General features: G+C 47.3%; 9 protein-coding genes across 9 annotated transcripts; 3 read left to right on the forward strand and 6 right to left on the reverse strand.

The window, feature by feature from the left end:
- Positions 1-400: 400 nt before the first annotated feature.
- Positions 401-2,965, reverse strand: N7537_003968 (uncharacterized protein; the record flags this gene model as incomplete). The annotated part of the gene is made up of 1 exon (XM_056895026.1): positions 401-2,965. One exon carries the CDS (start codon positions 2,963-2,965, stop codon positions 401-403), a length of 2,565 nt encoding a protein of 854 aa, XP_056754774.1.
- A 1,263-nt stretch (positions 2,966-4,228) lies between these two features.
- Positions 4,229-5,825, reverse strand: N7537_003969 (uncharacterized protein; the record flags this gene model as incomplete). The annotated part of the gene is made up of 2 exons (XM_056895027.1): positions 4,229-5,578; positions 5,634-5,825. The coding sequence occupies 2 exons, from the start codon at positions 5,823-5,825 to the stop codon at positions 4,229-4,231; spliced, it is 1,542 nt and encodes a 513-aa protein (XP_056754775.1).
- Positions 5,826-5,934: 109 nt separating this feature from the next.
- Positions 5,935-7,758, reverse strand: N7537_003970 (F-box protein; the record flags this gene model as incomplete). The annotated part of the gene is made up of 1 exon (XM_056895028.1): positions 5,935-7,758. The coding sequence occupies one exon, from the start codon at positions 7,756-7,758 to the stop codon at positions 5,935-5,937; it is 1,824 nt and encodes a 607-aa protein (XP_056754776.1).
- Positions 7,759-8,933: 1,175 nt separating this feature from the next.
- N7537_003971 (uncharacterized protein) lies at positions 8,934-9,854 on the forward strand (the record flags this gene model as incomplete). The annotated part of the gene is made up of 1 exon (XM_056895029.1): positions 8,934-9,854. One exon carries the CDS (start codon positions 8,934-8,936, stop codon positions 9,852-9,854), a length of 921 nt encoding a protein of 306 aa, XP_056754777.1.
- A 554-nt stretch (positions 9,855-10,408) lies between these two features.
- On the reverse strand, positions 10,409-12,882 carry N7537_003972 (Major facilitator superfamily domain general substrate transporter; the record flags this gene model as incomplete). Its single annotated transcript, XM_056895030.1, has 14 exons — positions 10,409-10,450; positions 10,506-10,563; positions 10,645-10,855; positions 10,917-11,072; positions 11,147-11,306; positions 11,364-11,428; positions 11,491-11,848; positions 11,903-11,984; positions 12,042-12,124; positions 12,183-12,275; positions 12,334-12,415; positions 12,478-12,530; positions 12,589-12,669; positions 12,724-12,882. The coding sequence occupies 14 exons, from the start codon at positions 12,880-12,882 to the stop codon at positions 10,409-10,411; spliced, it is 1,683 nt and encodes a 560-aa protein (XP_056754778.1).
- Positions 12,883-13,405: 523 nt separating this feature from the next.
- N7537_003973 (uncharacterized protein) lies at positions 13,406-14,787 on the reverse strand (the record flags this gene model as incomplete). The annotated part of the gene is made up of 2 exons (XM_056895031.1): positions 14,093-14,787; positions 13,406-14,029 (listed from the first exon to the last, which is right to left on the reverse strand). The coding sequence occupies exons 1-2, from the start codon at positions 14,768-14,770 to the stop codon at positions 13,406-13,408; spliced, it is 1,302 nt and encodes a 433-aa protein (XP_056754779.1). The 5' UTR covers positions 14,771-14,787.
- A 505-nt stretch (positions 14,788-15,292) lies between these two features.
- N7537_003974 (RTA1 domain-containing protein) lies at positions 15,293-16,310 on the forward strand (the record flags this gene model as incomplete). Its single annotated transcript, XM_056895032.1, has 3 exons — positions 15,293-15,461; positions 15,543-15,785; positions 15,841-16,310. 3 exons carry the CDS (start codon positions 15,293-15,295, stop codon positions 16,308-16,310), a joined length of 882 nt encoding a protein of 293 aa, XP_056754780.1.
- Positions 16,311-20,850: 4,540 nt separating this feature from the next.
- N7537_003975 (Nmra-like family protein) lies at positions 20,851-21,965 on the forward strand (the record flags this gene model as incomplete). The annotated part of the gene is made up of 4 exons (XM_056895033.1): positions 20,851-20,955; positions 21,003-21,238; positions 21,299-21,645; positions 21,706-21,965. 4 exons carry the CDS (start codon positions 20,851-20,853, stop codon positions 21,963-21,965), a joined length of 948 nt encoding a protein of 315 aa, XP_056754781.1.
- A 1,177-nt stretch (positions 21,966-23,142) lies between these two features.
- N7537_003976 (uncharacterized protein) lies at positions 23,143-24,378 on the reverse strand (the record flags this gene model as incomplete). Its single annotated transcript, XM_056895034.1, has 1 exon — positions 23,143-24,378. The coding sequence occupies one exon, from the start codon at positions 24,376-24,378 to the stop codon at positions 23,143-23,145; it is 1,236 nt and encodes a 411-aa protein (XP_056754782.1).
- Positions 24,379-25,410: the final 1,032 nt, after the last annotated feature.

Genomic DNA, 25,410 nt, shown 5'->3' on the forward strand with positions numbered 1-25,410 from the left:
CAGTAAGAGATAGTGTTTGTTGATCAGAGAAAGCGGCGATGAGGGGGAAAAATTAATACTTAGTTTGGGTCCCATGTCTGGCAGAACCCGCCACCGCTCTCGTCTGCCAATAGTGTACTCCATATAAGTGTGAACTACTGCGTACTTGCGACAGAAACACACATCAAAGAAAAGAAATAAATATTCACCGCAGTGGGTACTGTCAGGTAAGGCCAAAGTTGGAGTACGGTTTAAATAAGAGATACCATTGCGCCGACTGAATAATTCGTGTGAAACCCCATTTCCAGTACAGTTGCCACCCACCAATCCTGGTCGCCATAAACAAAAACCAGTCCTCAGCCAAATCATTAATAGAGAGAGAAAAAGAAGCAAATACAAAGTCGTAAAGCAAGTTCATTCATCATTTCGAGCCACGGCTTGAACAATCCCCGGATTTGCCGGACCGTAATCCCATAACATGTCGAGCACGCGACTGAGCCCGATCCAGCGCATTGCATTTCCTAACGTTGCGCACTCGATCCATCATACTGCGAAGGTCAATCTTCGTCGCTGACTTCCCAATTCGGCTCCATGCATCATGGACGAGGCCCTTGGTTTCCTTGTTCACGCGACTAGACCGCATTTGCAACACAGAAGAAACACTTCTGAATCGCTGGATAGTATTGCGAGTCCAGACTTCTGAAATCTGTTTCGACCGTGATAAAACCGCATCGCGTGCATTCAGACTCTCACGGCGTAGGTTTTCGGCATCGCGGCGCAAGAGATGGGTTCTCTTTACCACATCTCCCACGATCACCTGTAAGTCGGTAGAGAGGCGACCGCATACCTCAGTCAAGCCAGTCTGAGCCGTATAGATCTCTTTAGCAAATTGTGAAGAAATTCCCTGTGCTGCCCGCTTCCAGTTTGCGATCTTCAGCCACGGAGTTCCGAAGTCAAGAGCCATGGTCTGGCTGATTGGCTGCTTTGACTTGGTTGTGATCGTCAGGTTGATTAACCCGTACGCATCCTCGCGGTTCAAATTCAGCGAATAGACTCCATCAAACAGCCGAGACAGCTCGTATGTAAGAGGCTTGTTCTCCCTGTGAACGCTAACATTGAATTGTGGCTGCTTCTTGGACGACGCAAACTTATGTGGAGGTTTGATGATAACATGGCAGTCTCCAACAATCTGAATCTCAAACTCGTTCGCCGCTCCCGATGATTTAGCGGTAGAGATAGTTGGCACGTTGACGCCCTCGGGGATTGAATTTCCCCAAGAGGGCACATATGATACCCGCATAGGAGCTGAGGGCCGTGTGGGGATTGAGGTTTGTACCACTCGATTCAGAGTCAGAACAGAGGTGGGAAGGACATGGGAAGCCACTGGGAAGGATGCATTGGACAAAGCCGATCCGGCAAAGCATTGCACTAGAAAGACGACCAAGACTCTAACAGCCGCATACCCAATAGATATGGCAATGGCCGAAATGAGAGTCAAAGTAACCAGACGTAGCATGGGGGCTAGCTCTCGGGCCCGTGTGGTATACGAAGGCGGAAGCCAATTACCAGGATACTTCTCGAGATCCGCAAATATGTGCCTCTGAAGAGGCTTGGGAGTATCGGTAGTGGCTCTATGTGTCTTCCTTGGATACAAGCTAACAAGAGAAGCCATGTTTCGATTCAACTGACCAGGCGTGATGCTCTCAAAAGTCTTCAAATCGATAGGATACCGTCGGAGGACTGCGGTCTCCCCAGAAACTGGATGGCGGGATTCCAAACATGTGTGCAGACTGTTGTGGTTAAGAGGGATCGTCTCTCCGGCCATCTTCCACAGTGGCTCCTCTGAAATCACCATCGCCGGGACTCCATGGCGTTCTAGGAACATATGGGCAAGACGCTGGGTCTTGACGGCTGCTGCATCATCGAGGCCGGAGACAAAGAGAATTGCCACATCTGGTAGAGTCCAATCTGTTGCAGATGTTACATGGTAGTCAGACCCATTCCAAGCCGAAGTGCAGACAGGTCGATTCTTGAACTTCAGTTGAAGTGTATTGGGTCGGTCCGCGTGGGGATCGGCCGTGGCTTCCAGGCATTCGTCTACCACCAACTGAACATGAATCGGCAGAAGTTCCGCAAAGTTGGGAACAGCCCCGGCACCAAATGAGGTTGGAACGACATGATATCGGGAAGATTCGGCCGAGCTGGTCTCTGAACCAGTACATGAGCTTGATACCAGAACATCACCGATCTTGTCGAGAATAATGTTTCGGAATCCTGGTTGTCCGACATAGAGCACGCGGAAAGGTTTATCTAGGTCGAGGCTCTGCTTTGTCATCGTCTGTTGAACCGTAGCCATGAGGATGGTGTCGGTTGAATTATAGGGCAGCCGACTCTTTAATTCCGAGGCTGCAGCACCTTCGAAGATGCGAATAGTATGCTTGAGCTCCACTCGTTCGATCTCGGGCCACTTCTGGGGTTCCACAAATTCGATCGAATCACTGGTGTGGGGGAAGGAGGGCTTCGTGGTTGTGGTGCTGTCATCGATAGTGGTTCGTCTGGCGGCAAAGAGGGCAGGCAACTCCTGGGAGACTGATTCAGTGCACTGCAATTCATCTCTGTCTATCCCATCGTCCTCTGGGTTGTCTTCATCCTGTGCCTCGGCCTCGGCTTCGCTACCGCTGTAGCGTTCGTCGAGGCTTGCAACGTCGTCAGGGCTGGCCTGGTCGATCAACGAGCCTGTATCGGTTTGTTCGGAGTGACTGCCATCCTCTGAGCGTATATCAGACACACTCAGAGTTGCCCAGCTATCACTCAGGGTCTTGGGTGAATGATCAGAAAGTTGATCTGACGTCATATTGGTTGGTCGTGAACGGGACAACCACTCCTCGACAGACGCTGTCAGGGGTGGAAGAGTCGGATATTGTAGACTCGAAGCAGTCTGTGCACGGAGGAAACGCCTATGAGGCGAGTCTGGATCGTCAGTCATTTGGTTGATGTAAACTTCATAGAGCGCACGGGTGCGGCGGAAACAGGAGCTTAGGGATAGCCCAAGCCGTAGGGAGAAGGTCAAAAAAAGCAGAGTTAGAAACAGAGACGGAGATATAAAGCAGTGAAGTAGAAAAGAAAAGGGAGGGTCGGAAGATACTGGGAGTCTTAGGCAGAGAGTCCTAGGCAGAGACTCAGGAAGCCCAAATAGAGTGATAAGGTGGGTCTGCGGGGAGCCGGATGGTCAGGATGGTCAGGTGCGTGACTGGAAGTAAGGGCGTACCTAGGTAAAAGGCGTGAGAACGTTGGAAGGGGAAAGAAACACAGTAATGAGGATAAAGGGTATAAAAGAGAACTGAAATGTAGAAGTGGAAGTTGATGAAGGGGATGTGTTGCGATAAGAACATTTGGAATGGATGACCCAAAGTGACAGTAATGGCGGGGTAGTACAGGGTACCGGGCAGTTGTATGGTGATGCCTGCGGTGATAGAAGTACTAGGTACCAATACAACATTGATACCTAACTGCAAGGTCTTTGTCTGCCCCTCTTGGATGCACAACTCCAACTGCACTCCAAATTAAAGAAAGGACTTGACCTCTGGAACCTATCATATTTCATCACTTCTTAAACTATTCTTATACTCCTATACTTATTCTATACTTGATAAGGTAGAGCTCCACTATGCCCCACCATGATCGCCGAATATTTACATTGTCCATACATAGATTCAAACGTCTACATGCAAACTAAGCGCCACTGACAAAAGCCTACCTAGGATTGACCTCGCTTCACTTACTCGATCTGAGATATTTAACCATTTAAAAGCATCATCCTATTGTCCTGAAACCCACGCTCAGCAAGGTCCATCGGCATATGACCGAAGAATCCCTGCACGGAGGATCCACCCGTGTCTTATGCAAAATATATACAGCAGCATTATCACACATCTGCGTAGTGATATGATTAGACACCAGACACAGCCCGTGTACAGTGTTTCAGGATCAACATCAAGTTTCAAGACGAGGCGAACATTGTCTTCATTGAGTGCCTGGATGGCAATGTGTGAAGTAATAAGGCCCAGGTTAACCGCCGTCGGAGTATTGCGGTCATCTCCAGCTAGATGCCTGGAGCTGCTGAGCGCCATGGGGTCTGGTAGAAAAGTCGGCACCATGGGCGAGAATGTTATTATCGATGGCGGTTTATCCCGATCCTGATGTAGAACATATCCAAGGATTGACCTGAGAGCTCTTTTCAGAGCCCTTTTTATGTCTCTTGAGAAACATCGGACTCGTATAATGCCCCAACACGGTAGAACTCCTGACAGCGCATGTAGATACCGATAAGCCTCGACCCACTCGGGGGCTTGTATACTCTGTCCGGCTCTAACACCCACTGGCAGCTTTCCACAGACGCATCATCCTTACACCACATCTCTCGCCGGTTAAGACCAGCGGTATGGGCCAGGTCATTGGGCAAAGTGGCAGAAAGCCTAAGCTTCTCGTACCGAGGCTGCTCATTCCGTTCAACCTCGAACTCGATTTCCATAAGCTTGTGCTCTGTGGCCACAACCGACAAGCCAACAATCCGAGCATCCAGTGTAAAATGAACTATTTGACGGGTCTCGGTATCGAGCTCACCTGTGCTTGCTATTCTACCTGACATATAAACGAAGGCTAGTCCGACTATTGCGTGGTCCTTGAAGTAGGCCTCGGCTGTGATTATGGTCTCTCTACAGTCATCGTCATCTTGCTTCTCAAAGCAGAGTTTCCGTACCTGGTCAAAAGGAGGTACTTCTTCGGGAACCAATATTAGGGCTTTTCGGCGGCTTCCATTTGTAGAAATGACAGCTCGGACGCGTTCAGAGGATAGATTCAATATCCAAGAGATAGCTGTGAGTTTCTCGTCGGAGTCACCTTGATACTGGTGGTGTTGCAGCGATTGGGATGAGATGGACTGGAAGTCCGGAGGGCGAAACATCACACTGCGAGAACGTGTCGTCTCAATGTATATGGCTGCAACTTGGCCTATTGCCATCCCCGGGGACTGAGAAGAGAACCCCGTCGGAATGAGCCAGATAGTCAAGGATTGGACGTCCTCGTCTTGGGATAGTTCAAATCCATCGTCGAGTTGATGCATCCATTGTCCTACAATACCAGGGCTTGGATGATTATGATACTCGAGCTTCAAACCGGATATCCGACTTCGAGACCTAGATTGACCTTGGATGCCCGTGGATGCCTGGATTTTCCGGATATTCTTCAGTGATGCATAGGTCTGATAGTCGGCGGACCTTCTACTGTATATGAAATGAGAGAACTTTTCGTCATATCGCAGCTGGTCGTCAGGTACTTGATGGCATTCACAATCCAGAATATCCGGTATGCTAGGTTGTTTGCCACACTGCTGGGACTGAATACCGACGCGCTCAAAGCAAGTTAGGGTTGCCTGGGTCTGCTTAGCTGCTGTCTGGATCTGGTTTATGAATTGCATTTCAAAGGCAACCAACCCAGTGATGGTGTTTCTGGGCGGTGAAATCGGTATGAGGTCAACAGATGGATCGAGCCGATGGTGAAGAGGAGCGAAAGTAGCAGTCCGTCCATAGTTTGTGGACACCTAGCAAAAAGTTAGAATCATATTATACATATGTCTAGGAAACCGTATGAATTACCTGTAAGCCACCAAGGATCACTTCTGGGTGGGATCTCCGACTTGCTACGACCCCGATTCGATTGATACGCTCCCCATTCGATCCATCGATAAAAAAGGAAAGACCACAGCCACCGCTAGGGCCGAAAAGTACGGACCTCCCATTGGAATATGATATCTCGATGCCGACAAATAGGTGGGGGTTAGATGCCATATAGAACGTAAGCCTTGCCAAGGACGTGAGAAGCAGGCCTCTTGGGCCACCAAAGTCAATGTTAGTCAAGGGCCGAAAAGGCCGGGTAGGCCTGGACGGCAAGAGAATGCTAATTCTCAACTCCTCGTGCCCTGGGGGATATGGCGTCCATAAATGAGACTCTGCCCGGGATGAATCCATAACACGCCGAGGGGGGGGACTTAGGAGTTTCAAGGTTGTTGGTCACTTTACCGACGCCGAGTGAAATGATCTTGTATCGATCTAGACATGCAAGCAAGTAATGTAAATTTGACCCTTCTGGGATGCTAAGGGCGCCATTGGATATTCCTGGACCGTTGGAATCACCAACCCAGCCCGATGAATTTGACTCTGTGTATATAAACTTGATTCCTGTCAGCCCTTGAGAGCAAAACGCCACGCCGAGAGCTTTCACGTGGAATGTGTTCGGTATCTCTATCCACTTCTCGAAAGCTGGATTTTGATATCCGACTCGGTGGCCGTCGGTACTGCGCTCCCCAGATGGAAATAGGTTTATTCCAGATATAAATATTTGCGTGCCGAATTGGATGGTCGAAATACCTATTCGCTGTCGATGCTGCTGAAGCGGGAATACAAAGGGTTGCATTCTATGGTAAAGTACACGACATCCCTCATCCAAGGGGCTATCCACGCCAACAGACGCTAACTGGCCGGAAAAGAAGCTGGCTACCTCTATGGGCCGGGGTGGGTTTCCAGCGCTTTCGCAATCAATCGGCTGATAGTATCTGCCTTGGTTTTCTGCCGGCTCGACGGCAAATCCGTATGGACCATTTCTCAAAACAGCCTCTAGGCCCACAAGGGCAGCAATGGGTTCCAGCAGGTGCCGAATTCTTTTGCGATTGACCATTGACGGTGTCCTTGTAGTGAGCGACGCTTTGGTCCCGAAGAAAAGCAGAGACCAGTCCTGCGTGTCGGTAGCATCCGGGAAAAGAAAATCAGCTTCCTGGCCCAGGAGAAACCTACTTCGCCAGTATGACCGTGGGAGCATATCCACGGCTGCAAGTAAAGCTAAATCACGACATACAAGCCGCACATTGAGGAGTTCGACAAAGGATAAATATGAGAATATTTCGAAATTCAGCTCAAGTGACAGTCCATCAAAAATGTAGCATTTAGGTCTTTTCGGAATTTCGTGAATTTGTTTTGTCATAGCATCAGGGGATGAGACTAAATCGCAGTTGCCATTAGGCCCAAAGGAACCCAATGCAATGGTGCCCTCTTCGCTACGGCAATCAATGCCTGATGTGGTTGCAGCCGCTGGGTGAGCACCATCTCTCTCTTTCCCCAGCGAACTACCACGCATTTTGCGGAATTCGGACGCAGCTGTTTCCAATTCCTTTAAGAAGGGAATTGCACAGGGATCAGCATAGAAGTGTGAGCCCAGATCCACTGCCTTTGGCAGCCCGAACGATTTGTGTGTTTGCGCGGCGCCCTCATATTCGTGGCCAAATTGAAAGATGGATGCGTGGACACAAGGAGTGCAATACAATTGATAAAATATTGATTCTGAAATAGCCTCTTCACTCTGGAAGGCACGATCCGGTCCATGAGCAAGCCTGAGGAGAAGCAACTTCCAACATGAGTTGTGGAATCCGAAGCACCAACGGCTTCCAGATGATCCGAAAAGCCTCCATTCCTCCAGAAACTCAACCTCAACGTCGACGTAAGATTGGTCGCTATCAAGTGGCGCATAGAGAATGTTCCGGCAGCGTACTATCCCCAGTCCAGTTGTGGTGATATAGCCAGCAGTAGCATTGGTTAAGTAGAGACCTCGTACTTCTGCATACCAAGGTCGAACGTGGGACTGCAAAGACGCCGGGTCATCGTCACTGTAGGGGTCGGGCAGCAGAATAACGCCACATAAAGGACAGTAAACATTGGTGATCAGATGCATTGAGATAGGGGTCATGCATTTAGTATCCTTGATTCGAAGTGTGCAAGTCGCTAGACCAACAAACTAATCATTTAACATTCAGAATAATAGATGATGTAACAAATATCATACATGGAGCTGCACAGCTCTTGTTGTACCACTGATCTTTCAGAGTTGGGGGAGTCACAAAGGACCCAGCATACAACAGTTGGATGATTGGAACCCGGATAATTAATATATCCGAAAACATGCTAGTCTATACTACATAGTTAGGTGGCATCCTTCAATGTTGTCTATGTTGTACAACATGCAATATTAATATTGGATGAGTCTACTCGGAGATTTACGATACGTCCTAGGATAGGGACTACTAGAGAAAGATTGATAGGAATCTTAGGATATGGCAGGCTGTCTTTGAAGGACGCTCTATTAGGAAGTACCCCCGACTTTTCGTTCTCGCAATGATTTTTATGTTCGAGTATAGGCCAATTCCCTTTAATAAGTCGTCATATAACCTCCTACCACTCTTCTGTATAGGCAATCCATGCCGAATTCGTAGTCCTGTTGGTTGCTGACCGCATTCTGGAGGTATTGCTGAGAAACTAAGTACCAGCAACCCGACAACCCGACAGGATCTCCTAACATGCCGAGATTTTGGAATGTGGCACTGCAACAAGTTGGCTAAGTGCATAGCTGGATGCGGGTCATGGAGTAGTCATGGAGTCTTCGGCGCCCTAAACCATGTGTCCATGGCCAACGACACCAACAAACAACAGTCAAATTGTTTGAGAATTTCGTCCGAGACCAAAATACTGATTATGAATTAATACCACGTAGCTTGAAAATTGGAAAGAAGGCATGAACCGATAAGATTAGTTACTCATGATGGAGGTAGCGAGAGATATAGTGGCAGTTCAAAAATCCGAATCTAGAGACCAGGAAAACGGTCGAACCAGATATACCGGGTAAAGACCGCTTTGTGTGTTGCTAGCCAGCATCGTTGCAAGCGATAGTTTCGGATCAGTGAAGCCAAGCATTCACCTGGACGATGCCCCATGACATCATGGCCTCGAGGTTGTGACAAGGTCCCATATCACGATCTATGTAATTTCTCCCCTCTTCTCGTCTCGGTAAAAACTAAGGATACCAAAATATCGCGATACGAATATCCTCGCTGCTGCTCCGTTCAGGAAATCATGTCGCGTGTGTATCAAAGCGAGAGCGTTGTGTCAGAAGAAGGTGCTGGGACGTTTCTCGCGCACCTTCCCTCCGGTACGCCCGTTTACTGTTACAACCAACAGTGCGCTATGAAGACAATCCTTCCTCCGTATTCGGTCGAAGATTCTTTTATCGTCTTGAAACACTTTCCGGCAGAGATACTAGCCGAGAACGAGGAACAATTGCCAGGTCGCTGTGACTATTCGCCATCACTTCAAATTCTCATCATAACAATGCCTGGTCAACCACACGAAGAAGCGGTGTCCAGTTTTGAGGCAATTATTGTAACGCTCGCGCAAGAGATGAAGGTCAACAGACGGATTGCGAAATGCGGAGCGACTCTTGTGGATACCCCTGAGCGAAACAAACAGGCAGACCGATCCTGGAAGCCAGCCCGCCAAGGGAGAGAATTCCCAACGGTGGCATTGGAAGTTGGCTTTTCTGAGACAACACTAAAATTAGAGAGGGACATTGCTTGGTGGATCAATGGATCAAAGGGCGAAGTGAGAATGGGGATCACTGTCGACATCAAAAGAGGATCTCACTCCATTGAAATCAAATCCTGGACTCCAGAATTCGAACCATCACTACGCAATATCTATATCACAGCAAGTGGTCGCCAGGTTATTGACAGACGCCTCAAAAATCCACCGCCACCTCGAATGACTCAGAGAATTCTCATTACGAGAGGGAGAGATGGCTCCAGCCCTACGATTGAAGGAGAGCCCTTGACTATACCATTTCACACTCTGCTATTGGATGAGCCAGGAGAAGGCGAGGGTGATTTCGTGTTCACAGCGGAGATGTTGTTGCATGATTTAGCAGAACCTGTCTGGGATGCGATTGACGACGCCGAAATGATCAAGGCCAAGAAGAGGAACAATCATCACACTGTGTGATCAATGCAGCCTCATGTGAGACTGGGCTCGGGCTTTATCAATACATTGCAGTTGATAAAGCCACACAGCCTAGAAGAAACAGTTCAAGCTCTCTGGCAAACAGTCATAGGCGCATGGTTTCGTCCTGACGACGGTTATAAGTGGGGTATCAAAGCCCCCATGCTCGCTAACAATAACATGCCAGATGTTGTCGGAATTCAAATTGAGGCATTACGCCCAAACCCTTCTGAGAGTAAATTTCCTTGAACTATTTCCAATGCGGAGTAAGCTAACCCCGGAGGTTGGGAGCCCGGCTGACTCTGAGCGCCTCCTAAAAGTGGCAGTGACTCAAATAACAAAGCCCTACCCAGTGGAGGAAATCAGCTACATAGAGAGGCATACGTAAGATGAAAATAGTTCTCATGGTAAGCCGCGAACACCATCGTTCAAATACCAACAGAATAAAGTATCATGGTATTATAGTCACTCCGTGGTGGGAAAATTCCACCAGGAACAGACGCTTCTTGAGGTATGGCTCCAAATAAATATCTCAATCGAGCCTCGAAATACGAATCCTAGGCACCACTGACTGCCGCTTCCATGAACAGTTTTTCACGCTAGATAGAAAAAATGTCAGTGGCGTGGTAATAGATTATGGTAGAGAAAACCCACCTTCAGGAACAGAGAGAGGAGGACACCGAGTGCACCAGCAACGATTAAAAGAACATATCTAGGAAGAAAAGGTTAGCAATTGAGGGAGTCCCTAAGCACTGTCAAAGAATAAGTTGTTCAAAAAAGAAGAGAGACCTACACATCATCGATAGCTGAAACAATAATATCAAGAGCTGCGGTCTGCTGCGACTTCGTCAGGGTCTTGAAGAATCCACTAGACGTTCCCGCGATGGAATTCTTGACATCGGCAGGATTGGCATTTGGGAGCAACTGTAGAAGTTCCTTTGTTGTCTTATTGACGAAGATAGCACCCGCCATACCCAAGGCTAAGACGATGCCTCCCAATTGGGCTGGTTTATCGAACATCAGCCCTAATACAACAAAGGGACATAGGAATTAGTGTTCACTTACAAACCATCATATAGCCTAAAGCCCATGGGATCTCAGCTTTCGGTACCTTTGCCTGCACCACACTATAACCTGCCTGATTGTAGGCACCCACGCCCAACGCCATCAAAGCTGTGTATCCGTAGATTGCACTAGCAGAGGTATCGGCCTTGACGCGATCTAAATTTGAGTCCCAATTAGTATCAAGTCTATACGTCTCAATGGGAAAATGGATGGATTTCCAGAAAACATACACATCAACACAGCGGCAATAAGCTCAAAAGCAGCACCGAAGAAGTACCAGGGAATATAGTAACCGAACCTGGACATCATGTGGCCGTTGGCAATAATCGTGAAGATAAGAACCAACACGAAAGGCAGAAGACGCAAGGACGTGTGGACGGCCGTATCTCCCTGCAGTACTGTTAGCTCTCGTACAGTCTCTATAAATATAATAGTAGCTAGCCTGACCTGTGTGAACTGGAAAAATAATGGGATATAATAAACCGCAATAAACAGTCCACTGCTGGCACTCGCTGGATAAAGGGTATGGATTAGTGGAGCACAACAAAGGAAATCCGTAGAGGGACTGACTCACTGTTGAGAATAAATAAAAGCAATAGGGAGCGTCTCTTGAGAAAGTGAATTGGAAACAGTCGGGTTTGCTCATTGCAAAAGATGAAGAAGGTCTGCTGTACCCCAAACACGATGAAGAGCACCCCGGACACCACAAAGAGCGCAATTGACTGGCCACTGCCCCATTGCCATTCCACACCTCCAAAGTCAATGCCCATAATTAATGTTGTTAAAGCACCAATAAACAGGACGCTACCGACCCAGTCGATATTCATTGCCTTTTCCTTGGAGGTGGCATTTGGGAGAGGTTCGAATGAAGGCAAGAGAAGGAAATACACCGGAGCGAAGGCTGCACCAATCACAAGGTTGATGTAGAAGGCCTGGAAATGGTTAGTACAATATGATTTCACGTCTTAAGATTTCTGAGAAGGTACCCAACGCCAAGTGGCGGAACTTTCAGCGAATGCGCCTCCAATGGCTGGACCAGTGACTGTTCCGATACCCCACGAGACAGCACTATCCAAATAGGAAGATAATTAGCATGTATATAGAGCTAAAGCGTTATTTACTTACGTCAATCCAATATAGAAGGGACGTTCAGACACCGTCGTATTAACAGACAATTGCGTCAAGACACCGAAGTACATGCCACTCCCCTGGGAATTTTGTTAATATTCAGGGTTGCAGAATCAAAGTAAGGAAACATTGACTTACTCCAGCACCAGCCATTGCTCTACCGACAATCATCGCATTCATATTTGGGGCGCCCCCACACAGAGCAGAACCTGCCATGAACAGGACCACGCACTAGATAATGATCAGAGATGTTCTGACCGCATGGGATAACCGGGCCTTATTGACCTACCCCGATGTAAAGCCATTTAGCATTGTAAGTAGCGTAGATTTTCGACCAAGGAAGCACCGTTGCAGATGAGCAAAGAGTAAATCTGCAAGAACCGACACGTGAGAAATATTATACATATTAACCCGAATATGATATGAGTCCTACCCGACAGAGAGCCACGAAATCTGGTCAGCTTCATTGAATTGCGCTACAATGGCCTGATCATCCAGGGAAATTTAGCGTTGCTTGCCCGTAATCATAAGGCAAACTACTGACCGGTTGAATATTAGCCACAATGGTATTGTCGAGAGCGAAGAGCATATGACTGGACAAGATAGCAGTCACAACCAAGATCCACTGGTGCTTCCAATATTAATTCTGAGAAGGCCAACTCGGGTAAAATTTACAAACCTTGACTCCGGTGATGGCTCGCACTTCCTCCTTCTCCAGGTCAGAAGACCCGGCGTACTTCGTACTGAGCTGGGACATAATAGAGCTGGGGGTGTGGGCCTCCCCCAGAACGGGCTGGACCCCCGACTCACCATCATCTCCTTTGAGATGTTCAGTCATTGCAATTTGTCGTGCAGAATTATGCAAATTAAACGATGCTACGCTCCAGAGAAAGATTGCGAGAGATATGGAGGTTCTTTGAATTATTGGATACGGTGCCATTTTATAAGAAATTCTATTGAACTAAAAACGATCTAAGCCATGACTAAAACTAAAAAGACCATGGGTAAATAATCTAGATGGGAGGAAAGTAGACCTAGGATTTACAATCTGGGATCACGATGGGATATCGCCTGTCCCGCCAGGATTCCATGGGATACCGATGGGCTACCGAATGCTGAACCCGCATGCACGATGGGATAGCGATGGGATAGCGATGGGATATCGTACCTGAACCTCAACAATACACGGCATCCCACTAAGGCTATCGTTATCCCAGAGTTGGAAACATTTCTCCAAGGCGACAAATATGCAGCTACAACACTATGACATATACCCACTATCACTCAAGACCTTTACATTCAGTTTTACAATTGAAAGATGTATATAAATACACGGCAACGTTCTTTCCATTAAAATATCATTATATCCACTGAAATTGTTGATCACCAGGCTGTAAAACTCGTGCAGTTTGAGACATCCAATTGTCTTCAATATTCTTATTGGTATACGCAGCTTCGTTTCCTGTGATCTTCGCGGCCAAATCCGAAGTAGCATGCCAGAGCTCATCACTGTCCGGCACCGCAAATTGCAGGTCAGTCAGAGCAAGAAGGCTTCCACCAGGTGATCGTGGTCCATTCCGAGGGCTGAAATCCGGCGCGTCTTCTAAGAGTATGGTGTCGCATATCCTGGCATGCCTGCATACTCTGTACAATGACAAGTCAAAACGCTTAACTTCCTCAATACCAAGCCAAATAAAAACATCGGGGTCAACTCCTGGTTTGAATTGGGCTAGTATGGAGGGATAGAAGAACATGCGCCGCTTCAAACAGGTTCGCACGAGGGAATTGAGAAGCTGAGAGGGGATCTCGGGGAGAACTTGAGTCAATTCCAGATCTAACTGATTGTGGTTGAGGAGTAGGGAGAAGATGAGGTGTAATAAGATTCCTTGGTATGTTGCCATTGGCCAGGGTGTGGGGCCAGATGGAGATATTCCATGAGGCTGCGAGTGTGATTCGTCATGGTGATTTGATATGTCCCATTTTCCCTAACAGGCTCTTTAGTAATAAGAACAGAAATGTGGAGAGGTAGAAGGAAGGACTAAACTAACTCTTTGCTCGTATATCGACGAGGTCAGTCTTTTATGTAGGTCTTTTGCGGTCTGTTGTGCATTGCTTTCCATCATTGCCCACGAGCCCATCATCACCACTGATTGAGCAAGAAAAGGCAGCTCATTGTCGGGATCGAACGTCGCTGGGTGCAAGAATGGCCATTTTGGGTGAAACTTGTCGAAATAAGCCTGGACATATGGCGCAACTCTACATGGGCTATTTTCAATGGTTTCTGACCGTTGAATAGGGCCCGCGGATTCTGTCGGAGGAGAATAAAATTCATCGTCCGATTCTATCGAAGGTATGGGGCTTGAGTGGGGATTTTGAGACCGATTTTGTTCCAATCCCCGACCTTGTGAGTTTCGGGTATATAAACATTGAATTTCTCGCTGGAAGCACGCGACGCAGGGAGACTGTCCGTCGCATTTTGACCGTCGTGAGCGACAATAGGTACAAGCTTGAATCGCCCGGGGGTATTGTAGCTTTTTGGTTTTATGATGAGTGCGGACATGCTGCCGTAGCGTGTCATTCCTGCCAAAAACCCGATCACAGAAGGAGCATTCGAAACGATCTGTTTGAAAGTGGTTTTTAGCATGTCGGGTCAGATGTTCCTTCCGTCGATAGCTTAGGCCACACCCGGGGAAGTGACATTGGAAGGGGGATTGTTGTGTTGTCATCAGAATCACGAATGGAGCTGAACAGAATGGACCAGAGGTTGTTTAAGCCTAAATATCAGAATATTGACGATAGAGCACCCTGGAATTCGATCGCAAGCAGCTACTCTGTGGGTATGGTGATATACACTAGGCTGAATCCTGACGGTGAAGATTTGGGATAGCGATGGGATAGCGGACGGGATAGCTGGATTAGGTCCGGCAATCTATGGCCCGATCACACTTTGATTGGCTCTCGTACCGTCGTACACTAAACCCAAATAGACCAAGTATGAATCGTACTATACAACGGATTCCGTCCACTCGCGCTATGTATAGCCTACTCGAGCAAAAGGTCACTGAGTCTAGTTTAATAATAACCCAGAGGAAGCAATATTTCTTGCCTTGGAGGAATTTGGTTATTTAAGTAAGGTCAGCCCCAGACACTCCCAGCTTCAGTCCAGACTCCTACTTCTTCAAGTACAACACCGTGTTTACTCCCACTAGGATATCGTCTTGACCCCGTGACCCAATCCCAATTCCAACATGAGCGACTCGAGCCAACACATTGATTTTAAGCTCTATCGATACACACCTTCTGTCGTCGCCGCTGCAATCTTCATCGCCTTATTCATCATAACGACTGTCTTCCATCTTTGGCAACTTATCAAAAGCCGCTCCTGGTACTTCATTGCATTTGTCCTAGGAGGGATATGTAAGTATCTTAAAAGACAAGGCCTTGGCTTATGAGGTGACCGGCGTCGAGCGTACTATGCTAACTAGAATGACCTAATAGTCCAGATAATCGGATATATAGCACGAGCATTGTCACATGCAAACACCGAGAGCGTGCCGATTTATTCAATCCAAACGATCCTCGTTTTACTGGCACCCCCGCTATATGCTGCATCGATTTATATGGTTCTTGGGAGGCTGGTCCTGCATCTTCGTGCTGAAAGCTACAGCATGATACCATTAAAATGGATGACAGGCATTTTCGTGACGGGTGATGTGATAGCATTTGTTATGCAGGCAGCAGGTACGTCCCACACTATCGTTGTGTATATTGTTCCCAGATACAACATGCCAACAAGGGTTTCTTCCAGGAGGAGGAATCATGGCGAGCGGTACGATAGACGCAATGAAAACCGGAGAACATATCACGATAGGCGGTCTCTGCGTGCAACTGGTATTCTTCACCATTTTTGTGGTCACGTCGGTTGTTTTCCATGTCCGCCTTCGCTCAAGGCAGACCCAGCAGGCAATTGAAGCGAGACAAGACCACAGCCTGTGCATCATCCGCGGCTGGCAGTCCGTTCTTTGGGGGCTGTACATTGCCAGCATTTTGATTTTGATCCGATCGGTTTTTCGTCTCATCGAGTACGCACAAGGAAACGATGGCTATCTTATTAGCCATGAAGCTTTCATGTACGTTTTTGACGCGACATTGATGTTCTTTGCAATGGTGGCGATGAATGTTCTGCACCCGTCTGCAATATTGTCCTCAGCCTATAAGGGTGGTCGTGGCTCGATGGAAGCTTTGAGATCTTTGTCGCGGACGTAGTGAAGATTTTGAGTATGATCTATGGGGTTTAGAATTCTGAGAAGAGGAGCGATCGGGGAGATAGAAAGTTTCAGGTATCTGTCTCAACTTTGTGCCATTATTCCGGTTTGGCTCTGCATTTAGACGATAAGAAGCTTTAGTATCTACATTCAAATCTATCTTATATAGACAGTTTTCGGATGTGACCTATTAGTCTCAAGATTTCAATTGCCCATTATCCCTGCAATTTCACTCACATCATGCAAGCCACATACCTTCCTTGGCCAAATAACCCATGTCTTGAGATCTGAAGGTAAACACTCTGTAATTTCGGCCAGAAGTGCTTTGTACCAATCATGCAAAAACCAATAGTCATTGAGATGATGCAGAATTACACAGTAATGTGCTAGCAGCACCAAGGAAAGAGGTGTCAGTTCCATAAAGAGGCGAATTGAATCCCGCTGCAACATAATAGGCCACACAAAAGCTGCCCCGGGTTCCAATGGTTGCCTTGCGGTATGCATAAAGCGAAATGCCGCCCACAGCTTTGTCAAAGCATCCATGTACTTGTTCTGTTCCTGGGGTTCTCTCTCTCGATTTCGTACGAGATTAACCAAATCACCCCACAGCGGTTCTACTGCCAATGCTCGATCGATATTGTGGTAACTTTGGTCTACGTTAGTCTTGGGTTCAGATCAGATTTGATTGTGCACGTGTTGTGACAATGATACCTTGATAGATCACCCACGAGGCGGTAATCGTCGTGAAGTAAGGCGCTTAAGGAGCTCTGATGAATCTCGCTATGGTATGGTGCGAGAATAGGCTCTACCCCTCGGCACATATTGAAAATTTTCATCAGCATCTCAATGTGGGATGTCAAGTTCTCCCGGCCTGGTTGTGAGTCGGTTTCCAAAGTAGATTGCGCGCAGACATGGACTACCATTAAAGAGGAAAGCCCAAACAATGGCACACAATTCTCTGTTGATATGTTGGCGAGCCTCTCCCTAAAGCGAACAAGAGATCTGTGCAGATGAAATCTAGATAAGTCTGCGTATTCACGCCGTTTCTCGCAGGTCAATAAAATGCGGCTCGAGAAACTCAGATGTAAAGCGGAGATTGCGAGCAGGCCATGCATAAGGTAGTCACATGAATAAGCTTCCTTAGGAAGTGAGATAGCCCAAACATCCTGGATGTCGTTGCGATAAGAAAGCGTCTTGGAGACTGATGTGCTGAAATGATGCATCAGCTCAAGGTCCCGGGATTCAAAATCTGCAGTTCTAGCCAAATCGTATAGAGGGGGTCCTGGAAGAGATTCCACTGCGCCAATCACTAAAGTGAACGGCCTTTGACCTGCTCCGGACATTGATGACTTTGGGCTCACTTGGCTCTGTCTTTGCTGTCCCAGGTCCGTCACAAAGATGCAATTGCTCTGATACTTGATGCAGTTGTGACAAGGTTGCTGCTCATTACACTGCAGGGAGAGATTGGTGAGTTTGTAGCAACGCGAGAAAACGGGGCTACGGTTGAATACCTTCACTCTGCGTCTCTTGCATTCGGTGCAGCCATTACGCGATTTCCGATGAGGTCTTCGAAGCGACATGATGACTTCGGGTCTGGCCGATTAAACGAGAAGCAGATTATCTCGCCTGACGGATTGGAACCCCGACTAAAGTCATGTGACTGTTTCACACTGTTGAGATTCTGTAAGGATCTTGCGATGGCTTTTATTGGATAGGACTAGTGAGTAGTTAGTTAGCTAAACCTTGGAATACAGAATCTAATACATCAGCGCCGAGCACACGCTTGGCCCAAGAGAACCCCTTTCTTTGTATGTGGGCTTACTAAGCTCGGGCAGTAATAGTTAACTAACGTATTTCACAAGCGAGCCGCCCACACAAGCGAGCCGCCCACCCCAACCAAAACGCGTCCATAGATTAGCACTTAGTCAATTCAACCACCTACCATGCCACCAATTCGATCCCGAAGCTCTAAAGATTCAATAGAGCAAGAGGGTAGGATCTTACTAGCTATCCAGGCTTTTAAGAATCGAGAAATCTCTTCAATTCGTGAAATAGCACGCCGCTTTGATATACCACGTACAACCTTACGCGACCGCCTATCCGGCTGTACTCAACGAAGTACTACACGCGCTAATTCATTTAAATTGACCCAAATTGAAGAGGATTCTCTTGAAAAATGGATTCTCTCTATGGATCTACGTGGAGCAGCCCCCCGGCCCTCTATGGTACGAGAAATGGCCGATCTTCTTCTTCAAAAGCGTGGAACTACCCCGGTTCTTTCGGTCGGCCAAAATTGGGTTACGAACTTTGTTAAAAGGCGTCCTCTCCTCTCCTCCCAATTCTCGAAACGGTATAACTACGAGCGTGCGAAATGTGAAGATCCTAAAATCATTATGGAGTGGTTTAATCTGGTTCAAAAGACAATCCTTCAATATGGAATCGATTCCGACGATATCTATAACTTTGACGAGACCGGCTTCGCAATGGGATTAACTGCAACTACAAAGGTTATTACGAGGAGTGAATACTACGGTCGGAGGCCGGTTTTACAACCTGGAAATCGTGAATGGGTGACTACAATTGAATGTATAAATGCTTCTGGATGGGTGCTTCCTCCGTGTATAATCTTTAAAGGCAAAGTCTTTATTGAATCATGGTTCGACGGCCTCCCGGAGGATTGGCGTCTTGAAGTTAGTCCTAATGGCTGGACTTCCGATGAAATTAGCCTTCGTTGGCTTGAAAAGCTCTTTATTCCTAGTACTATACGTACGAAGGGGGTATACCGGCTCTTAATACTTGACGGCCACGGAAGTCATTTAACACCTAAATTTGATGAACTTTGTGAGCAAAATAAGGTGATACCAATCTGTATGCCAGCTCATTCATCTCATCTTTTACAACCTCTTGATATTGGTTGTTTTGCGGTGTTAAAACGTACGTACGGTCGGATGGTTGAAATCAAGATGCGGAATAGGATCAACTATATTGATAAACTTGACTTCCTCGAAGCATACCCCCACGCACGAATTGAAGCTTTTAAATCGGAGACGATTAAAAATAGCTTCGCAGCAGCCGGTTTAGTACCATTTGGACCCGACCGAGTGATTTCAAAGCTCAATATCCGGCTCCGAACCCCGACCCCCCCTACCAGCCGGGGTAGTGAATCAAGCCGGAATTTTACCCCAAAAACCCCTTTTACAGAGAAAGACCTACGTCGACAAGCTTCATCAATTAAAGCTTTACTTCGTACAAGATCTCGAAGCCCGCCTAGCCCGTCAGATCGTGCATTAAACCAGCTTGTGAAAGGCTTCCGTCTTACAATGCAAGGTGCTATCTTACTCGCTAAAGAAAACAAGGAATTACGCGCCGCCAACGAGAAGCAGAAGCAAAAGCGTACTAGATCCCGGAGGCAGATACCTACAGAAGAAGGCCTCTTAGTACAAGAAGCTTCTCAATTGATTCCTGAGCTAGTGGAAGCAGATGAAGCACCCCATGCCGGTGCCGGCATACATGAAGAACCGGCTTTAGAACCACGTACGCGGGCTACACCAAGGTGTAGTGGGTGCAGATCAACTGAGCATAGATTTAATAGATGCCCAGCTAGATAGATTTATTTTAGTATATTCAATTTAATGGAGTTATGGTTGACATATATATGATTGAAATTAGTAGGTTGGTTGGGGTGGGCGGCTCGCTTGTGTGGGCGGCTCGCTTGTGAAATACGTTAAGTCCTCAGGCACAAAGATTATGCAAACCCTGCAATCCTCTCGGGAGCACACAGTTACTTCATTAGACCGGATCCTTATTTGATCCGCTCCGATGCTTGTATCATGTAGTCAGATTGGACCCAAAATAGGGTAATCCAACACCTCTGATTTTTGAGAGCCAATGAAATATCGAAGTTTCTGACCCTTTTCCTTCTCTTTTGTATCTGCGCATTAAATAGAATGATCGTCAATGGTAACGAAATCTATTTTTTTGGTGTATATGCACCCGTTCACCTTTATTTGATAATGCCGTTCCTTGGTGGTTCTTGGTGACTCTGGCTAAGTTGGTCGCAAAAGTTTGGTTCGGCCCGCCGGACGCCGGACGCCGGATGTTCCTGCTTATTCCCGACCTCGGGGGGTCTGCACTTCCGCTGACTGATCAATTTTTATGGTCCCTCCGAGACAGCTCCATCGTGTACCACTTCAGCAACAAGAACCTTTGATTTTGATCGTTCCGGCTGCCACGAGGAAATGGCATACGTGTTCCGGTAGATGCCTTGATGACAAACCCTCCAAAGGTAACGTAGTTATGGCAAGCGAACCTGAGACATTGGACATACAATGCACCAATGACACGGTGTTGATGAACGTGTCAAGAGCGAAACCCTAGGTAGGAAAGTAGCGGCAAGACGGGAACTTTCGAAGCTATAAATCAACGCTCCCCTTCATAGTGTTCTTCTCAACTCATAAAGCACTCAAACCTAGCTTCTTTTGCATTCGCAAGCTCCGCTGTAACCGCGTTTCCCCTTCCATCGTCTTCCACATAAGACAGAAATGGTTATTGTCGCTGTCGCTGGTGGTACTGGTGGTGTCGGCCGCGCTTTGGTGGAGGCCTTCACCAGCTGGGGCAAGCATGAAGTTTACATCCTGGCTCGAAAGGTGAGGGGCTGTCCAATAAAACTAGACCTGTCACTGACCACGTATAGGCAAACCCTGACCTACAAAAGGAAATTGGAGTGCCTATTATTCCAGTAGATTACTCTAATGTTGAGGAGACCACCAAGGCCCTGGAGGACAACCATGTTCACACCCTCGTCTCTGCAGTCACCATGATAGTTCCCAGCGGAACGCCACCCGAGCTCGAGCTTATTCGCGCTGCTGATGCTTCAAAGACGACCAAGAGAATGATTTCCAGTGGTTGGGGAGTGCCCTACACCGAAGAGTAAGTTCATCTCCCTGATGGACTCTGGCCTACAAATGGCAATACTGACGGCGGGTATAGGCAAGCGGCACTAATGCCTGCATTCGCCCACAAGCTTGTGACTGAGGCTGCATTGAAGGAGACAAGTCTTGAATACACAGTCGTGCAGAACGGATGCTTCCTTGACTACTGGTGCATGAACACAGTCAAGTCCTACATGGTGCCGGCAACGACGGTCATCGATGCCAGAAACAACGCAGCATCGATTCCAGGATCTGGAAACACGCCCGTGGCATTCACGCACACGAGTGATGTGGCTAAATATGCTGCCGCTCTTCTGGATCTGAACAAGTGGGAGCCTGAGTCTATCGTTGTCGGGGACAAGGTCACACTAAATGAATTCCTGCACCTGGCAGAAGCCGCTAAAGGTATGCATCGGTATAGCACCGATAAAGATAAAAAAGCTGACAGTTGCCATTGCTGTCTAGGTACAAAGTTCAGCGTTACACACGATAGCGTCGAGAAACTGAAGGCCGGCCAGGCAACTGAATTGCCCTGTCAGGTTGCCGAGTATCAGTTCATGCCGAAGGAGGTAGTTCAGCAGTGGGCAGCTATGTTCGGTCTTCTCTTCGAGACTGGTGTCTTTAACATTCCTCCTCCTGGGACAAAGACGTTGAATGAGGTCTTCCCTGAGATTAAGCCGTTGAAGGTGAAAGATATCTTGGACGGCGAGTGGAAGAAGGCTTAAGTAATGTCGAAAGAGCTGGAGCTCAAGCTGTGTAGACTCTCAGTATTGACTTCCCTGTTTGATGCTGATTGCACACATGCTTCATCAGCCTCGTCGATCAGTTTCAATAATACGAATTGAAATGCAGACATAAGTGTTGGCAACAGAAAGAAGAGGTGATGCATCTAACTAGGCAAAAAATTGAAACAAAAAAAAAATTGGATTTAAAGTGAGGCATCATGTTGATAAACTGACGAAAAGCTGGTGTACGAACAATGTATGGTATAGATGACCGATGTTGAGAACTCTAACTAAAATGACCAAACCCGCTATTTCAAAAACCTGTGCGGACATCGATAACTAACTATAACATGCACTTTTGTATGGTATGCTTGGTACCAAGTGTCATATCATTTTCCGAGTAAAATACCTATGTCCCCCATGTACTCGACTTAGTATTCGACAGATCCTTTATAATTGTACAGTGACTGTTCATAAGTTTTAATTCGGATAAAAAATAGTATAGAATCTAATAAATAAGAGAGAATTTGAATTTGAAATTGGCATATAGTTTCAAGAAGGCCATATCCTGATATTTGTTGATGACCTAAACATAGAACCTTTCGCCGGTAAGCAGGTAGATCTGTAGCCATGCATGGTTATGATAGATACATCCATGGGTGTAATGGATGTTGAACGCTGAAACTCAGCCCATTGACTGTACTCTACGGGGCGGCCCGAACACTCTTTCCCTCCTTCCCTCAGTCCTTCCCTCAGTCCTTCCTGCCACGACAGCGTACTTGTCAAGTTCAAGTGAGGTTGGAGAGAACTTTGTACTCGCCCGCTACCTGAACAGTATCGAGATTCCAGCCACAGAAAACTCGTTCATCGTGTCAGAGTACTCATTCCCTGATCCTAAAACTCCCAAGCCCAAGAAGTCCACTCTCAAACTGTCAACCACTCCCACCACCCCGGAACACCAGTCAGCTTTGCAAATGTCCCTCGTACACAATCATCCGGCTCAGCCAAATCGAGGCCAGTCATCAAGTGTGACCTACAATTCTCAGAGATCCTGCAAAAACCGAATATGTGCATTTCATTGTCTATCATCCCGGCTATTTCGTTGATTTCGTAAACTACCCGAACCAACTCTCCAACCTGAAAATGTGTTTCAGCGGCCACCATTCGGTGGGCCGTCCTAACCAAGACACCCGTACAGTTCGGCTGAGAGATAAAATGTATTGGAACGAGTACCGTCAGACTTCTCCTTCATACTCACCCAGCTATGAATGCCACGACCAGCCTCCAACGGCCGACGCTGCACGGCAGTGATAGCGTTTCTATACCTCTCTCGGTAGAGCCGAGGCGCAGAAATGGCATCCATATACGTTTCGATGCGCTGCTGCGCTTCGGCATCATTTGCAGCATAGCTATCCATTGGGTAGAGAACTGTACGGGCTGCCGGCCTGGATGGATCTTTATTCTTGAAATGGAAACAGGATAGCCCAGGTTTTCCGGGGTACGGCCCAAGCGAACCACCCGCCATAATTGAGTAGAAGAGCTCGATAGCATGGACGCTGGAATTGGGATCGGTTTTGACATGTTTTTGCGCGATTTGTGCTGCAGAGGCGCCGCAGTGTGCAACGTATACCTTGACTTCGGCATCTTCTGGGTTCGGCGACAAGCCAAGCGAGAAGTAGATGGGGTAGTCATTGCCAGTCATGATGCTCTCCAGTAATTTCCACGAGCTGGCCAGCCCCAAGCGCTCCAGAGCCTCTCGGGTGACATTGAAAGCGTTTTGCCGCCCGGTGGCTAGTGGGTTCAGGTAAATCTTCCACTTTTCCAGTGTATTCGAGGTAGCAAAGCTGTGCCATGAGGCTAGGTTACCCTCGGGGGCTGAGGGGAGAAACAGATCTCGAACGAGGTTTAGGCGGTCCAGGGAAACCTTTGTTGGGCCATACTCTGTCGCGATGTCGTTGGTTAAGCGCGAGGTTCTCTCTTGAAGGGCGGCTAAGCTGCTTTCCTCAGGCTGAGCTTCAATTAAAAATCGAAGCTCAGGTGCTCCAGTTGCTTGGGACAGAGCCAATGAGTACTCAAAAGGTGAGTGGTCATTGCTCACGTCGGAGACCCAAGCCGATGTGTTCAACTTCTGTGGTATGGCATTTTGACACCATTCACCCCCGGAAAACCTCAAGGCGTGCAATAGCTTCTCTCGCGTGACATCATCTTGTCCAATGGCTTTAGAAAGACGTGTAACTTGCCGATTAGCCTCGCTAATATAGTCGCCTCTGATCACTTGATTCATGAGAGCTGGAGCAGGAGGAGGAGCCATAGTAGGCTTGATTGCAGTTGTCGTATGTTCGCGTTGGTGGGTCAATTGGTGACTTTGCAGGTACGACCAGGCTTCTGGTTTGTTCTGATCTAGGAGAGCCATATCTGATGCAAAGTTGTGGCTGCTAATGTTATTATCAACCCTAAGATGGGCGTTATATACCCAAAGTATATATTTAGCTGAAGGTGGGGCTCATAAGATCAGGCTGCTACTTAGAAATCATTCCGAAATGCGGTGTAGACAGATGACTTGTGATTTCAAACTACCTGTAACTGTCAGCTATTCTTCAGGCCGTTGAGGAGAACCTCCAAGTATATAGAGTTTCAAGCAGTGAGATAAGCGCTTGCTAGCTCCACATAAGACAGCGGCCGTTAGTGTAAAATACAGGCAATCGCAAGACAAAATATATAGAATCTTTGCTAAATACCCAATTATTCTACTGGTCCGATATAAGCGACACCTTCACCCGTTGCGCTACGTGGAAGACCTTAAAGGGTAATGGGTACGTTGCCAAGGATAAGAATATCAACGCCACTAGCAGATGGCAGAACAAGGTAAAAATGTATGTAATATATTCGATTAAATCCAATACTGTGATTGCGCAAGATTGTGCACATCCCAGGGTCCCTTTAGTGCCTAGTATTTCGCCCCTAAGCTAGCACTAGTACGTAGGCGTTCTAATTAGGAATATGGCCAGCCCTCCGGGGCCCATTCCATCACTGCGACATACAGCAGCCCAGATTGGTATATTCTTTTTACCATCCCTACTCACATACTTCCAATAACTATGTCAACTCGGGCGGGGGTATAAAAAGTTCCTAGTAAAAATATCCTCGGTCCCGCTTAAGGTGCCGAATCGTCATTTTGGTACTACATATGCAGGGAACTGATAAATTACAGAATGTGGAGTACATAAGTAGTTACGTGTATTCTGCAGGTATACGGAGTATATGGGTGTTATATATTAAACAATAACATACATAGCACGGAGTATTGCTTATGTGGTTATTTACATGCATGATATAAAACCACCTACTGTATCAAAATACACACCCTTACTAAGACTTGCCTAGCTCTGAATCAGGGTAGAAATTATAGCGAAAAGAATACGAAACCCCCGCTGCTATTGGTAGC

Source organism: Penicillium hordei (genome assembly GCF_028827395.1).
Source record: "Penicillium hordei strain IBT 12815 chromosome Unknown utg000002l_segment0_segment0, whole genome shotgun sequence".
Classification (NCBI taxonomy): domain Eukaryota; kingdom Fungi; phylum Ascomycota; class Eurotiomycetes; order Eurotiales; family Aspergillaceae; genus Penicillium; species Penicillium hordei.